Source organism: Crinia signifera, chromosome 5 (assembly GCF_055691185.1).
Source record: "Crinia signifera chromosome 5, ASM5569118v1, whole genome shotgun sequence".
Classification (NCBI taxonomy): Eukaryota; Metazoa; Chordata; class Amphibia; order Anura; family Myobatrachidae; genus Crinia; species Crinia signifera.
In genome coordinates this window covers 87,898,054-87,912,359 of record NC_139221.1, presented here as the reverse complement: position 1 = coordinate 87,912,359, position 14,306 = coordinate 87,898,054, and the positions used below count along the sequence as shown (strand labels likewise).

Sequence of the window (14,306 nt, the reverse complement as noted above, 5' to 3'; positions counted from 1 at the left end):
CAAAGCATGTGGGGGGATGCAGTACACTAATTGGGGTCCACGTGATCAGGTGTTGACTTAAACACACAAAAAAGTAAAAAAAAAAACATGTCACATTTTCATGTGTTGACATTTTAAGCAATGATTTGGATGAGTGCTGAAGTGAAGGGAGAAGGAAGAGTTAGAAAGGTAAAGGAAAGGTAACTATAAAAAGTCATTGTACATCAACTAGCGCTGTCTCTATGGGTCCCGTTGGCAGTTCGGGGGAGGCTGAGGGATGGAACCAATCCCTGGCCGTTTGCATTCCCGGCTGTCTAGAATTCACAGCAACCTGGAGTGACACACTGATGATGTCACTAGCCCGCTTGCTGGTGTCTTTGACAGCTACGGCGGCAGCTTGGGTGTGTTGAGAGAAGTGAGGGTAGCAATCCATGGACTTGTAGGCAGCCTGTTTGTGCATGAATTGCACTTTTCAAGAATAAAAAAGCCACATGGAGGGAGCCACATGGTAAAAATGAGACTGAGCTTTTCTAGTCTTAAATAGGTGTCAAACAGATAGGGAAAAAATAGGTTCATGGGAATTGTGTACAATTAAAGTGTATAATAATGATTTTACTTAAGTGTTAAATCTATGTTTAAGTTTAGCAGACATTGCTTCACAGGAAGGCTTTCAGTTCGAAATCTATATTCGTGCCTTTCGGATGAAGTTTGTAATTTAAAAATCCAAACGTGGGGTGACTTTTGTTATTCCTAGAAATTCCAGGCCTGCTGGGTTTTTTATGGTCTTCAGCAAAGTGATTTGATAGGCTATGGCAGTGGTTCCCAAACTGTGTGCCTAGGCACCCTGGGGTGCCTCAGGACACTTGCAGGGGTGCCTTGGGTTGGTGGACCAGGGTCAATTCATATTATTTATGGTCAATGTACCAGGCAAAACCAGTGCTTGCAGCTGCCAATCATAATATATGTGGACAAACAGAAGCAAATCCTGTCCCTCACCAGATAACTGTGACATATAAACACAATGCACTTCATTTAATATTTTTTTCTGAATTTCTCGATAAGAAGCATTTGGCCTAGGGGTGCCCTTTAAAATGTTTTGATGCTCTAGGGTGCCGTGAGTCAAAAAAGTTTGGGAATCACTGGGCTATGGGTTGTTAGGCCCCATTTTATGTTGTAAATATGTTCGGAAATTCTAATCTGGATTTTTCTTTTTGCCTGTCCAACGTATTGCTTTCCACAGGGACAAATATACAGCACTCTCAGATTCACAGGAAATGTAATCTTTAATTTTGTAATATTTGCCTATTTGTTGAGAGTAAAATTTTGTTACTGGTTTAGTTGAAGTTCTTTTCCCATTTTGACATGCCTTACAGTTAAGGCATGGATGAAAGCCATGGGTTATGTCGGTATAGTATAACTCCTTCGGTCATATGAAAATTGACACAAGTTCCAGTTTCAGGTTCTTAGCCTTTCTTTAGATTATTTTTGGTTTGTCTCTTAGTAGGTTTAAGGTCCTCGTCCAGTTGAAGGACATGCCAGTTTTTCTTCAGATTTTTTTCAAAAAGTTGATGATTGCTATTGAAATGTGTATTGAATGTTATTTCTTAGCTCTGAACTTGCAGTCTAGATCAGCCACATTTTTTTCTGATCTTTCATTCGCAAATCTACATTAGGTGGGCTTTCTTTCTGTCTGTCTGGTGGTGGCTATCTACTCGCAGTCATCTTCATGGGAATCTACTATCCACTCTGTACCCACCGCTTGCTACTATTTGAAAAAGCTCAATAAATTTTTTTTCTTTTTTTTATGGATCAGAAAACTGTATAGCTCAGGCTTAAATGTGCAATGTTTTGCATATATTGTACATTAAATCAGTTAATTCCACATATGCACAAATTCTTGGCAGTAAAAAAAATGTTGTGTTTTATTATAAAAGTTAAGTAAAAGTATGATACAGTATAATTACAGAGTAGTTATAGTGGGCTTGCTGATAGGCCTGCTTTAACTAAAGCTCAAGACTGCTGCATAGTGCAGTGGTTCCCAAACTGTGTGCCATGGCACCCTGGGGTGCCTCAGCATACTTGCAGGGATGCCTCAGGTTAATGGTCTAGGACCAATTTTAAATATTTATGGCCAATGCAATAGGCAAAACCAGTTCTTGTTGCTTATAATCATAAAATATGTAGACAAACAGAAGTGAATTCTATCCCTCACCATATAACTGAACCTAATGATGACATATAAACACAACTTACTTAGTTTAATATTGACCTAGGGGTGCCAAGAAAATAAAAATTGATACTCTAGGGCGCTGTTTTTCAAAAAAGTTTTGGAACCACTGGCATGGTGGATTGATAAAACCATTTAATTTCATTGTTAATTGTAATTTAAACACCTGAAAAAACTGAACATTTTTTTTTTGTTTGCTACCTTTCTAAACCCTTTAATTTAAACTGCAACAACTTTAGAAGACATGGGGGCAGATGTGCTAAGCTTTGACTGGTGATAAAGTGAAGAGCGATAAACTACCAAAGAACCAGATCCACACTGTAATTTTTAAACACAGCCTGTAACATGGCAGTTAACAGCAGATTGGCTGGCATATAGGGCCTAATTCAAAATTTGCACAGTGGCTGATTATCGAAACAATGCGCATACGTCTGTGTCGCAATGCACATGTGCGATGCTGGCCAGTGATGAAATTCTGCTATTTTTTTCTTTCGCTAGCCATTCGCAAGGTGATTGGCAGGAAGCCTGCATCTAGGGGGGGTTAACTAGCAGTTTAGTGGGAGTGCTAAGAAAAACGCAGGCATGCCCCAAAAACTGCTTGGTGTGCCTATAAAAATGCAGGCGTGCACATGCCTTTTAGGGGAGGGTATGTGACATCAGCTCCGTCCCCGCTAAGCCTGTATTCATCGCAAGTGAGTCCAGGGCTACGCGGCGCTTGCAATTAGTGGTGACCAGTAGAAAAATCAATCGATGATGGTTCAATCTTCCAAATGGTTTTGGACATCTTCGCTCAGCTGCAAAGTCTGTGCAAGCCATACACATCTATTTGCACAGGGAGCAATTCGCAAGGCGGGATAGAAATGATGGCTCCCAAATCTGATAATATTTAGAATGGGTGTCCTAGAATTTTGAAGCAATAAATGCCATCATGAGTGGGAGAGGGCAGAGGCATCCCTAGGGTTGGTGTCACCCGGTGTAGAAACTCAAGGTTTTAACAACCTCTCCCCATGGACCACCTCCCAAATGAGAGAGAACTATATAAAGATATTTATGTGTATAATAAAATAAATACAAATAATAATAATAAAAAAAAAATATATATATATATATATATATATACACACACACACACACTGTATATACTGTATATATAGTGTATAGGGTTCACATAAAGTTGATTTTTCTAAGCCGTGTATATATACACACACACATACTGTATACACAAATTTGCTTCAAGATTTTTGGTGTTTCCCCTTCCTTAGCTAAAGGTTCAGCATCCAGATGAAAGACTTCACTAATCTTATCGCTGGTGCTTTTTTATGTAAAGCTTTACTTTTGAATGGGTTGAGTTTCTATTTGAAATTGTAACATTTCCGATTTTACTTTTTATTAGGAGATAATAAAGGGACTCTATACTACTATACTAGCGCCTTATAGCCATGAATTTCTTGATTTGGACATAAGGCTTATCCAGTACTATTTTTATGGAAAAATACAGTAGGTCCAGGAACTTCAGTTCTGGGGCGAATCAATTAAATAAAAAAAAATATATATATAATAGAGAGAGGGAGGGAGAGTTAGATGTATATATTGTATTTAGAAACAAAGGCACTCACAGGTGACTTTAAAATAAAACTTATCTTATGGAAAGTACATTTCCAGCTCATGATGATGTCATAGTTAATTAGAGGTTCAGGAACTGAGTTCCTGCTGGTTCCTGCTGAAAAATAGCCGTGGGCTTACCCCTGATGAAGTCTCTAAGAGATGAAACGCATTGCTATTACTTCTGCTCTTAAGATCTTTACTGAATCCAACATTGGCATGTATTCAATGCTCCTATGTCGCCGTAAATAACGGTGAGTGTGCATGTTTTTTGAGAGTAGTGAAGTTTTCTCTCATATTTTGTGCTTCCCTGTATTCAACTCTGTTGCTTCTCCAAAAATATTTTGCGAAGCTAACTCAGTTCACCCTGCACTTCTCCCCGGTGTTCGCAATGTCTGTTCAATGGGGATTTTAGTGTCTCTCTCAAAAAGTGTATTCAATGCACAAATTGCGAGTCCTGCTGGTTTCTTTTTTTTAGAGATGTTCTCCATTTTTCCCTCTGCATCTTTTTTAGGTGAACTGTAGGGTTATCTTTGTTAAAGTTGTTATTTTTTTTTGTTTTTTTCTGGCTTATAAATTAAAAAAAATGTACTCTAATGTATTTATTGCAAGTGCCATAATGCTGTACTTCTATATTAATTTATTTGGAATTTAATAAGTTATTTTAATGGTAACCAATAAGAAATCATTTTGGAATGCTCCTAGTAATTTCCCATGCTTCCTCTCTTCTTCCTTACCTAACCCCCAAACGGGCTTTTAAACACACTAACAATTATAAAATAAATTAAATAAAAACACAGGGCAAAGAAACAATGCCAAACGCACAACACAAGGATAAAGGCCAAACAGAACAAAATACACCCGTCTGCACAAACCCAATTAAAATAGTCACACAGCCATTTGTTGTAAAATAAATACTGAACAAAACATTAACCTTTCTAAACCTTTGTAAAAAAATACAAGTCCACAAATGCGAGGAACACGCTGCTGAGATGAACACCCTGCTCAGGAATATCCCAGTCTGACCAGCTCACGTGGAGAGCAGGAGAAAACAGATCTCTCCAGTTACAGCACTCCCATTTGAACTCGCATAATTATGCTAAGTTCGCAAAAGGGGCCGGCGAGCTGGCCACACGTTGAATACTGAGGAAGTCAGAAATGAGGAGATAAGAAAAAGTGCAGAGCGCTTCAGCGAGATCACAGGGACACAGAACAGTGAGCGGTGAGCCAGACTCTCAAAAAACATCGAATACTCCTCATTGTGTATATATCTAGCTATCTATCTATAGATAATGTTACCCCTTGCTGTGCAATACGGTCAGCTACTTATCTCTCAGGCATCTGGGTATTTTCTTACACAAATCACATGGAATTAGTGGAACAAGATAGATTGTGGTATTTTGGTGTGGTGTACAGTACTTTTTGCCTCTTTTTATTTTCAAGCAACTAATAATGATTTACATTTTGGTAAGTGTTGCAATTGCCACGTTCACATATCATGTAGTATGCAAAGAAGCTTTGGAATGCTCCTCATAACAACATGCTTATTCTTACCACAATCACTGTACATTTATATGCATGGAGGAAAGGTTCAGATTTAAAGTTGGGTGCTGTACGTGTAAATCCAGGGGTAGCCAAAGAACTCTCTGACACAAAGAGATTTTGCAAATGGAATATTTACCCCTGCTTGTAAAGGTAGACAAGTCTCCCCGAGCCAGCCTCACCCACCCAGGGCCAGATTAACAATGTGGCAGATGGAGCTGCAGCTCCAGGCTCATCATCATGACAGCAGCTAACAACATGGTTGGCCATAAATCGGAAGTATCAAAATTGCATTTCTGTTTTATACATGTATGCCTTTTTTTGTACTTTTATATACTTAGGGTTCTACATGCCTACATGGCATTGGCCTCACCTCCACTTCTCCTAATACTGTAGGATCTTCAACATTTTCAGCTTCAGACCCATTAGGCCCTTAATCAGACTCTACATCCACCTGTATACAAATGGGTTCTCCTCCCCCAACTTCTGGGCCTCTGACCCTCTGGGTGACTTTTGACACTTGGAGACCTGCGAGTAAATCAGGGAGTGCCACGTAGTAGTGCTCTCCTGATTGGTGGAGCTGTCACTCAAGCAGAGCTCATTTGCGTCTATAGGGAGGAAGCCCCGTAGAAATTATCTGTAAGATCCTTGCGGTTTGTGGTTAATTAGGTCATTTAGGTCATGAATGTGGTTGACCTAAATGACCTTGGTGGTTCCCCAACTCCCCCAGGGACATTGGCCAGGGCTGACTAGTTGAGGGGTAATGCTACGGCCTCAGGGATCACAATAAATGTGTCCCCCAGCTGTGGCATTACCTTACTGACTAGTGGAGCCCAGTGCTGGTTGCAAAAATATGGGGGATCCCTACATCTATTTCCTACATATTCTTGGAATCAGGACTGGTCCAAGAGCGTGACGTTGGTTCTTTAAATACAGAGGAACCATACGCAAATTTTCCCTTGTATTTTTAGAACCAGCACCAGCTCAAAGAGCCTGGGCTGGTTATGGTTATGAGGGGGGGAACACATGATGTGTTTTTTTTTTTTGTATTTGAGCTAAATTCGCAGCATGAATGATAGTAAATTCTGGTGTTGTAGTGGTGCCTATGGAAAGTCCTGCCGAGTTTGGCCAATGGTCTATTGATTTATGCGTGTGTGTGTTCTGCTGTGATTTTCATTCGTATTTGAGCAAACGCTAACGTTTTTTATGTTTAGTAAATTACTGAGATGCAGCCTAAGAAAACAACTGCAATATGTAATCTGTAATGAACAGGAAATTATAGTAAATGTACCCCTTAGACCCCACAATACTTAGTTTATGTTTCCCAATCTATTTTTAATATACCAGACTACGATCTTCAGAAGTTTCGGATGTAGTTAAGTGCATATATAACGTAATCTAGATCACAGAGTACCAAAGATCCAAGATCTGTATTTGTGCGAGGTTTCTATTTGTGTCACTGTAATAAAAAATGCCGGAAAGCAGTTTTTACCTACAGATATGAAAGCCGAATATGAATTGCTACAGGAATTATTGTAACACACATTTTGAACCACTTGGCATGTAAGTGGCATTAATGAGCGCTGTAATTCACATAAAGTAGCTGCCTATCTGTAAATACTTCTGCATATTTACACAGGGTTTTCCATTATTTTCAATTACAATTCCATATTAATTGATTTATCTACAAACTAACCATTTCTCAAACAGTTCATTCCAATGTGAAACATTAAGTTAACATGATGCAATATGAAGAAAGAAGTGCTGTTGAATAATTAAAGAGTCTGCATATTTCATGAAATGGCTTGCTTGCATTAGAAGAACTGGTTAACAGCTGCACAATCCTTTGAAGGGAACTTAAAAGTGCAGAGATGACAAGAGATTGCAAATCACAGCATTAGGAATTACATAGTTTTGTCACATTAATATGCAAACGATTTTCTGTTTAATTAAGAATTATGGCAAACCGGTGACAGAAGGAAATAACATTTACTTAGTCCACATATTTACCAATAGGCAACCTACAGTAGGATGTACAAAGTTTTGTTTTACTACAACCAGTAACTATAATACTGTAACTTGCTAAAGAGTTACAGTATTCAAACGTGTGTCAGATGCGTTCCCGACAGTCGGGATCCCGACAGTCATTTACCCAACGTCGGGATCCCGACTGTCAAAACGCCGACAGCCGGGTGCCCTGATGGCCACCCGCTATTTTCCCTCATGGGGGTCCACGACCCCCATAGAGGGAGAATAGAATAGGTGGTGAGCATAGCGAGCCACCGTGCCCGCAAGGGGCTTTTTTGCGCTCTCCATGCTGTCTGAGTACGGGCAGTCGGGATCCCGACGTCGGGCTAATGACTGTCGGGATCCCGACTGTCAGAGCACCCATTCTAATATGCATGTGACACACATCGCCAGTAGTGTGGAAGATCTATAGTTTTAAACCTCAATAGGGCAAACTGCCGGGTAAAACCAGGGCCTCCGATGTGTGGGTACAGCTGTTCCAGGCCCCGGGCAGCTCATTCCCCCCCCCCCCCCACGACTGCCTCTGCTGTGCTGCTCGTTGCACTGAACGAAGCACAGGTTTCTTCAATGCAAGAAGCCGGTGGCCAATTAAAATGCTGCACTGTCTTTTGAGCCAATTAGAGCTTGTGTACTGTTAGCCCATCAGAGGGGCTGCTGGTACATGAGCTCTGATTGGCTCACCAGCCTGTTCTGCATTTTAATTGGCCGCAGGCATCCTGCATTGAAGAAGTCTGGAAATCAATCCCGGGCCCCAAAATTCCTAGTGGCAGCCCTGGGTAAAACCATAAGGTAAGCTACAATAAGTAATAAGCACTACACAGCATCAAGACCGGTCTCCTAGGGGGCCCCACAGCTAGATAATGTGGCCTAATTTGTAGCACTAGGTCATTCCTGGTATAACTGTCCATTGGCTATCAGTGAAGCAGTAAACACTGGTAAAATATAAAGTAAATAATCAATAAATACATAAATAAAAATAAATACAAAATATAATGTGTGTGGGAGGGGAATGTTTGAGATTTAGGGCACTATTAAAGATGTAATCAGAATTGGGAGCACTGTGTTTATTTTATTTATAATTTATTAAACATTTTAATAGTAATTACTCTTTCCCTGGTACCCATAAGCCAGAGGTAATAATACCGCTATGGCATAGGTTAGGAGGAGTAGCATTAAGTAACTAACCACACAATTCCCATGTTATAAAGCAATTGTAAGGATTCGAGAATAGTGATTCATAAAATACATTTCTGCAATGAGTATGTTTTTTCTAATAGTTGTCAATTTAGCTTTACAAGTAAGTCATTATACTGTAGCTTCAATCAGAAATATATTAAGGCAAGATCAAAATAATACATGACTGAAATACACATATTAAAATTGGTATTATTATATAAATCCCACATTATGAAAATAATAAGCCTTGTAAACAGTTAAAGTAATCGTAAATATGTTTTTTGTACGTACGTCAATATAGTTTCCATTTATATAGTCTGAACTGGATTCATCTTCAATGCTCTGTAGTCTCACTCTGGAATGGTCATCTGCAAATAATTCAAGGAGGATTAGAACATAAATATGTCTGATGGATATATATATATATATATATATATATATATATATATACACATACTGTATATATTAGCCAATGCTATCATTTCTTGCAACTGTTAAACTTAAATTGGGGCAGATGTATTAAGCCTTAACAAGAGATAAAGTGGAGGGTGATAAAGAGAGAAAAATGTCCAGCCAATCAGCTCCTTACTGACTTTTTTCAAACACAGCCTGTAACATGGCAGTTAGGAGGCGATTGGCTGGATGTTTATCTCTCTTTATCATCCTTGCATTTATCTCTTGTTAATGCTTAATACATCTGCCCCATTGTTACATCATTAAGGGATCTACCTGCTGTGCACGTACCTCCAAGGACACCATTACACATATTCAAGGGGGTCTTGATAAATATTGATTTTTAACCCTTTGAGTGCCAAGTGACTGTCAAAATAGGTGTGAAAATTGGCAAGTAAACATTTTATACTGTAGGAAACATAATAATTTTTTCCACACAACATTTTTTTTTAGAATTTATATAACAAATGTGACTGAGGCTGTCATTTTTAGCTGATATTTTGAACATCTCTGACAGAGATGTTGGCACTCAAAAGGTTAATATGATACATCATGGGTTTTAGTTTGATCAAGAACCCATTGAATCTAGGTAAAACATGCACATGTTGAGTTTACTTGATGATATATCAGACTAAAATATGTAAAGTTCAACCAATGTTATAAATATTACAAGAAATATAAGGATAAATAGGACAATCTGCTGATACAAGGTATTTGAACAAGCTTGAATATAGTTTGATATTCCGGTATTAGTGTAGTTTCACGGCGCCAGCATGGCGCCGTGCATCTGAGTCCCCTTGCGGGGCTCGCTTTTCTCGCCCACGCTGCGGGCTCGGTGGCTCGCTACGCTATCTAAAATCAACTCCATGCCAACGTGGATAGTGGGGGTATTAACTATCCACGTTGGCATGGAGTTAAGTTACTTTATTTTAGATAGTTTGGCGAGTGTAGAACCCGGAAGTAGCACGGCGCCATGCTGGCGCCGTGAAACTACACAAGAACCGATATTCCATCTATACTGTTGTTGAAAATTGAGTGGCATCTTCTTTAGGTTTCTGCCTATTGTATGTCCTTGCGTTGACAGTATGTAAACACTTTGTAGTCATTGGTGTTATCTTCATTGATCTATACTTGGTTACACGTGTAAAGCTTGGTACACACCTAAAGATTAATCTATCCAATCTGTTTGGAATAAAAATCTGGTAATTTATGGAATTAAATTACAAATGAACATTTTCTCCCAGAAACTGGAACACATATAATGGTCATTTAGACATATTGGTTAATTCCATTTGATTTAAACAGTTTTCCAGCATCAGGAAGTGAATGATTGATTTTTAATTGCTGATATAAATTAACATATTATCAGCCAGATTGGTCAGATAAATCTTTAGCTGTTCACCCAGCTTTTGTGGTGATTAAACAATGCATGACAAATAGGCCCACTTTGAAATGAAATGTTGTGGTTGGCATTAGATGTCACAAGTAGGTAAGGCCAGATGTAATTTAGATTATACAAGAAATCCTTTATGGTACTGAATTTTGAAAACACCAGACATAATGTGTACGTTTCTTAGGTAATGACAGAGTTCATTACTATGAAGTTATAAAAAATAACATTCATATGTACAGAGTGAACAAACTATTAAAAAACCAGTGTTTAGAATGGATTTGCACAGTTATATGTTCACAGACTACTAAAAGATATGTCTGCTGAGCTAAATTAAAATTTGCCTTGGTCAGGTGCTCTGTGCTAGTCTCCTCTACTCATTGTAATAAATTACTTTTCATCCTCATGGCACAGTTCCTTATTGCTTCCTTCCTTTGCATGGTGATAAGAGACTGCCTAGTTCAAAATGCACCACAGGGCTTAATTAAGCTTTGGTACCAAAAAGTCAACAATGTCAGCAAATGTCATGCAGTCTGCTGCTATATGGGAAATTGCAGATTTATAAAAACATGTCATAATGAAGGTGTGTTTTATAGCCCTAGGTATTAGAAATATATATATATATATATATATATATATATATATATACATATATATATATATATATATATATATATATATATATATATATATATATATTGGGCCCATATTTAAATATAACTAAATATAATTTTTGGGCCCAGGATTGATTTCCAGTCCGGGCCCCTTCTTCCCATACCCCCCTATACTTACTTCCCGAATCCTGCTGCAGGTCCCGAAGCACAGGCGGCCAATTTAGATGCAGCACCGGCTGGTGAGCCAATCAGAGCTTGTGTCCTAGCAGCCTCTCTGATTGGCTCAAAAGCCAGTGCAGCATTTTAATTGGCCACCGGCGTCCTGCACTGAAGAAGCAGGCAGCACAGGGGAGGCAGTCGGGGGGTGTTGTGGTGAGCAAAATGAGCAACCCGGGCCCTTCCAGAGGCCAGGGCCCGGGACAGCTGTACCCACAGCACCCCCTGTTTGCAGCCCTTTATATATTAAATAAATATATATATATATATATACACACATATACTACTAAGTCCGCTTGAAGCTAGTCTGCTACCTTGTACAAACATGCACAAACACTTGCCTCTGTGTTTGTGCATGTGTGAGAGAAAGCCAACAGATGGCAGTGTTTCCTAGACACATGGACACTAGACAAATATATACAGTAGATGCTATTGGTGAAGTACCACGAGTGACCAATAGAGGACACTCCTAGATGGACCAAATTACTACTTTGTGTGCTAAAAAATGTCAGAACAGAAAATGAGTGTAAGCAATTTTTGCAGGGTCACTGATCTGTTTCAAACTTGCTGGATATGGAGAAAGGGAGCTGTGAAGACAAAGTTTGGAGGTAGGAGCAGTGGGGTGAATATTTTGTAGGCTAAAAACTACTAGTAGCCCAGCTCCCTTGATGCTGGGTTATATATATATATATATATATATATATATATATATATATATATATATATATATATATATATAGACACAGTAGGAGTACCCCAATCTGCGCAGAGTATATGTAAAGCAGAAACTCTGAGGGATCCCCTGTTAGGTAGGACCCAGGGTTTTTAGAGATGAAAAAAGGAAAGGTTCAGAGTGTGCTATAAGAGAGATATACACTTATGGTAAAAAAGTTTTTTATTTAATAAAAATTTACCATTTGGGCATAATATTATATATATATACAAAATAAAAAAGTATACAACTCAATACAGCATATACATAACTATATACATGGTATATAGTTCTTTCAATAATATTTGATGTTAGAATCAAGCATGTGTATCAGGCCCAATGCGTATCGTCATCACAACGACTTCATCAGGGACGATTAAACCACATGTCAATTGAGCAATTGGTGCTGTGAATCATAATACATTATTATAAATTATACATAACAATGTACAATCAAATGCAATCATATAAAACAATGGTAAGTCCAGCTTGTGCTGACAAAGAACATCACGAATGAAGAATAGGCGTGGAGGAGAGGATGAGATCGGTATAATTTCTTATAGTATTATTTTGTATATTCGCCATTTTTGGCCACATTAAGGTTAGGCAAAATGCGCTCCACACCACTTAGTTGGAGCTTGGTCTCATCCATACTTGGGATCCAATATGCGTTCCACGCCATTCTAGTAATGCCACGGTTACTTACGCATTGGCCGCCACATCACTTCCGCTCCTGGAGCGCAATATGCGTTCCACACTACATAGGAGCCGCTGCATCACTTCCGCCCCTGCTAAAGGGGGCGGAAATCAAATACATGAACACACTCCGTTGTCTAAACAATATGGCATCTATTTGGAATGCATGGCGTGATTACCATGTCTTCCACACTTAATTAGTAAGGATACACACATATAGTAGTTCTAATTCCCCCACTTTTTTACACTTTATATGAACATTAATTGCACCACCATTCTATGTAATATTGGGGTATTTATTCCCCCTATTTATCTGGATAAACTCACCTTTAGAATTACACAGACTATACAGACACAGGAAATCACATCACAGTCTTAGCCCTATATAATGCCTGAGCACTGACTGAATCATTCCAGCTTTGGATCCCAGCAGTGCACATCCCTTCTCACCGAGCCATTGTAAGTACTCAATCTCAACCCTTTTTTTGGCTATAGACAGTCACATAATTAAAAGTATTGTATGTATGATACTGAATTGTGGCTATGAAAAATCTTGTATCTAATAGATCTATCTGCCGATATTGAATATCTGTGATTGACAAAAGATTGAAAATGCTCAATGATAGCAATCAAGGGACCTTTTCTGAATTGTCATTGATGGTATGTAAAAGAAAAGTGAAAAGATAACTTCCCAATATTCTTTTATACATAAACAAGTCTAAATTTACTATTTTTTTAATTTGCTTTGTTTCTCCGGTTAATACTGTAAATTTGGATTCTCATATACTGGATCACTGTTTAAAAATCCCAAAAGGAGACGTTTACATCTGCCTCATTATGGTATGTTTATTTACATTTATCTATGGAAATATTCCTTCTATAGGTACTTCATGTACTCTAAGTTAGATAGGAAATAAATACTTCGGTAAATCCAATAGGTAGTCAATACTCCTTTTTATACAATATAATACTATAAGAAATGATACCCATCCCATCCTCTCCTCCAGGCCTATTCTTCATTTGTGATGTACTTCTACTTTGTCAGCACAAGCTGTAATCACCATTGTTTTATATGATTAATACACTTGCTTGATTCTAACATCAAATGTTATTGAAAGAACTACTGTATATACAATGCTGTATTGAGTTGTATACTTTTTATTTTGTATATATACAATATTATGCCCAAAGGGTAAATTTTTATTAAATAAAAACTTTTTTACCATAAGTGTATATCTCTCTTATAGCGCACTCTGAACCTTTCCTTTTTTTCAGTACAGTAGGACAACTTTTAGTGTTTTTACCATGGCCAGAGCGGACATCCGGCGGGTTAGTGTTCCCCTTTGCGGGCAGAAATGACATGGCGGAAGCAGCTGGTCCGTGACTTCCTGTCCGCAGCAAAATGGCATTTCCGGCCTCTTCTGCCGCATTATTTCCCCTCGCGAAGCAGAACGCCAACCTGCTGGAAATCTGCTCTGACAACTTCCAGGGAGGAGTTTCCCCTAATTTTGCAGTACTTTTTTAGAATAAATACTGGAGCTAGCAGCAGCAGCAGTCACTAGCCTTGAAGAAGAGCCCCCAGCAGCTCGAAACACATTGGCATGATTGCTGTGCACTAACCACGGACAAGGACCCTACCCAGCTTATCCCTCGGAGCCTTTTGGTTTGGTG

The 14,306-nt window shown here is 38.7% G+C and overlaps 1 protein-coding gene across 10 annotated transcripts in view; it reads right to left on the bottom strand.

Annotated features, from left to right (window-relative positions):
* Window positions 1-14,306, bottom strand: part of PTPRM (protein tyrosine phosphatase receptor type M) — a 647,098-nt gene that overhangs the window by 81,545 nt on the left and 551,247 nt on the right. For all 10 annotated transcript variants that reach the window (XM_083187611.1, XM_083187612.1, XM_083187613.1 and 7 more), the window contains one exon: window positions 8,846-8,922. In XM_083187611.1, coding sequence (XP_083043737.1) covers window positions 8,846-8,922 — 77 coding nt within the window. The remainder of the gene's footprint in view (window positions 1-8,845; window positions 8,923-14,306) is intronic.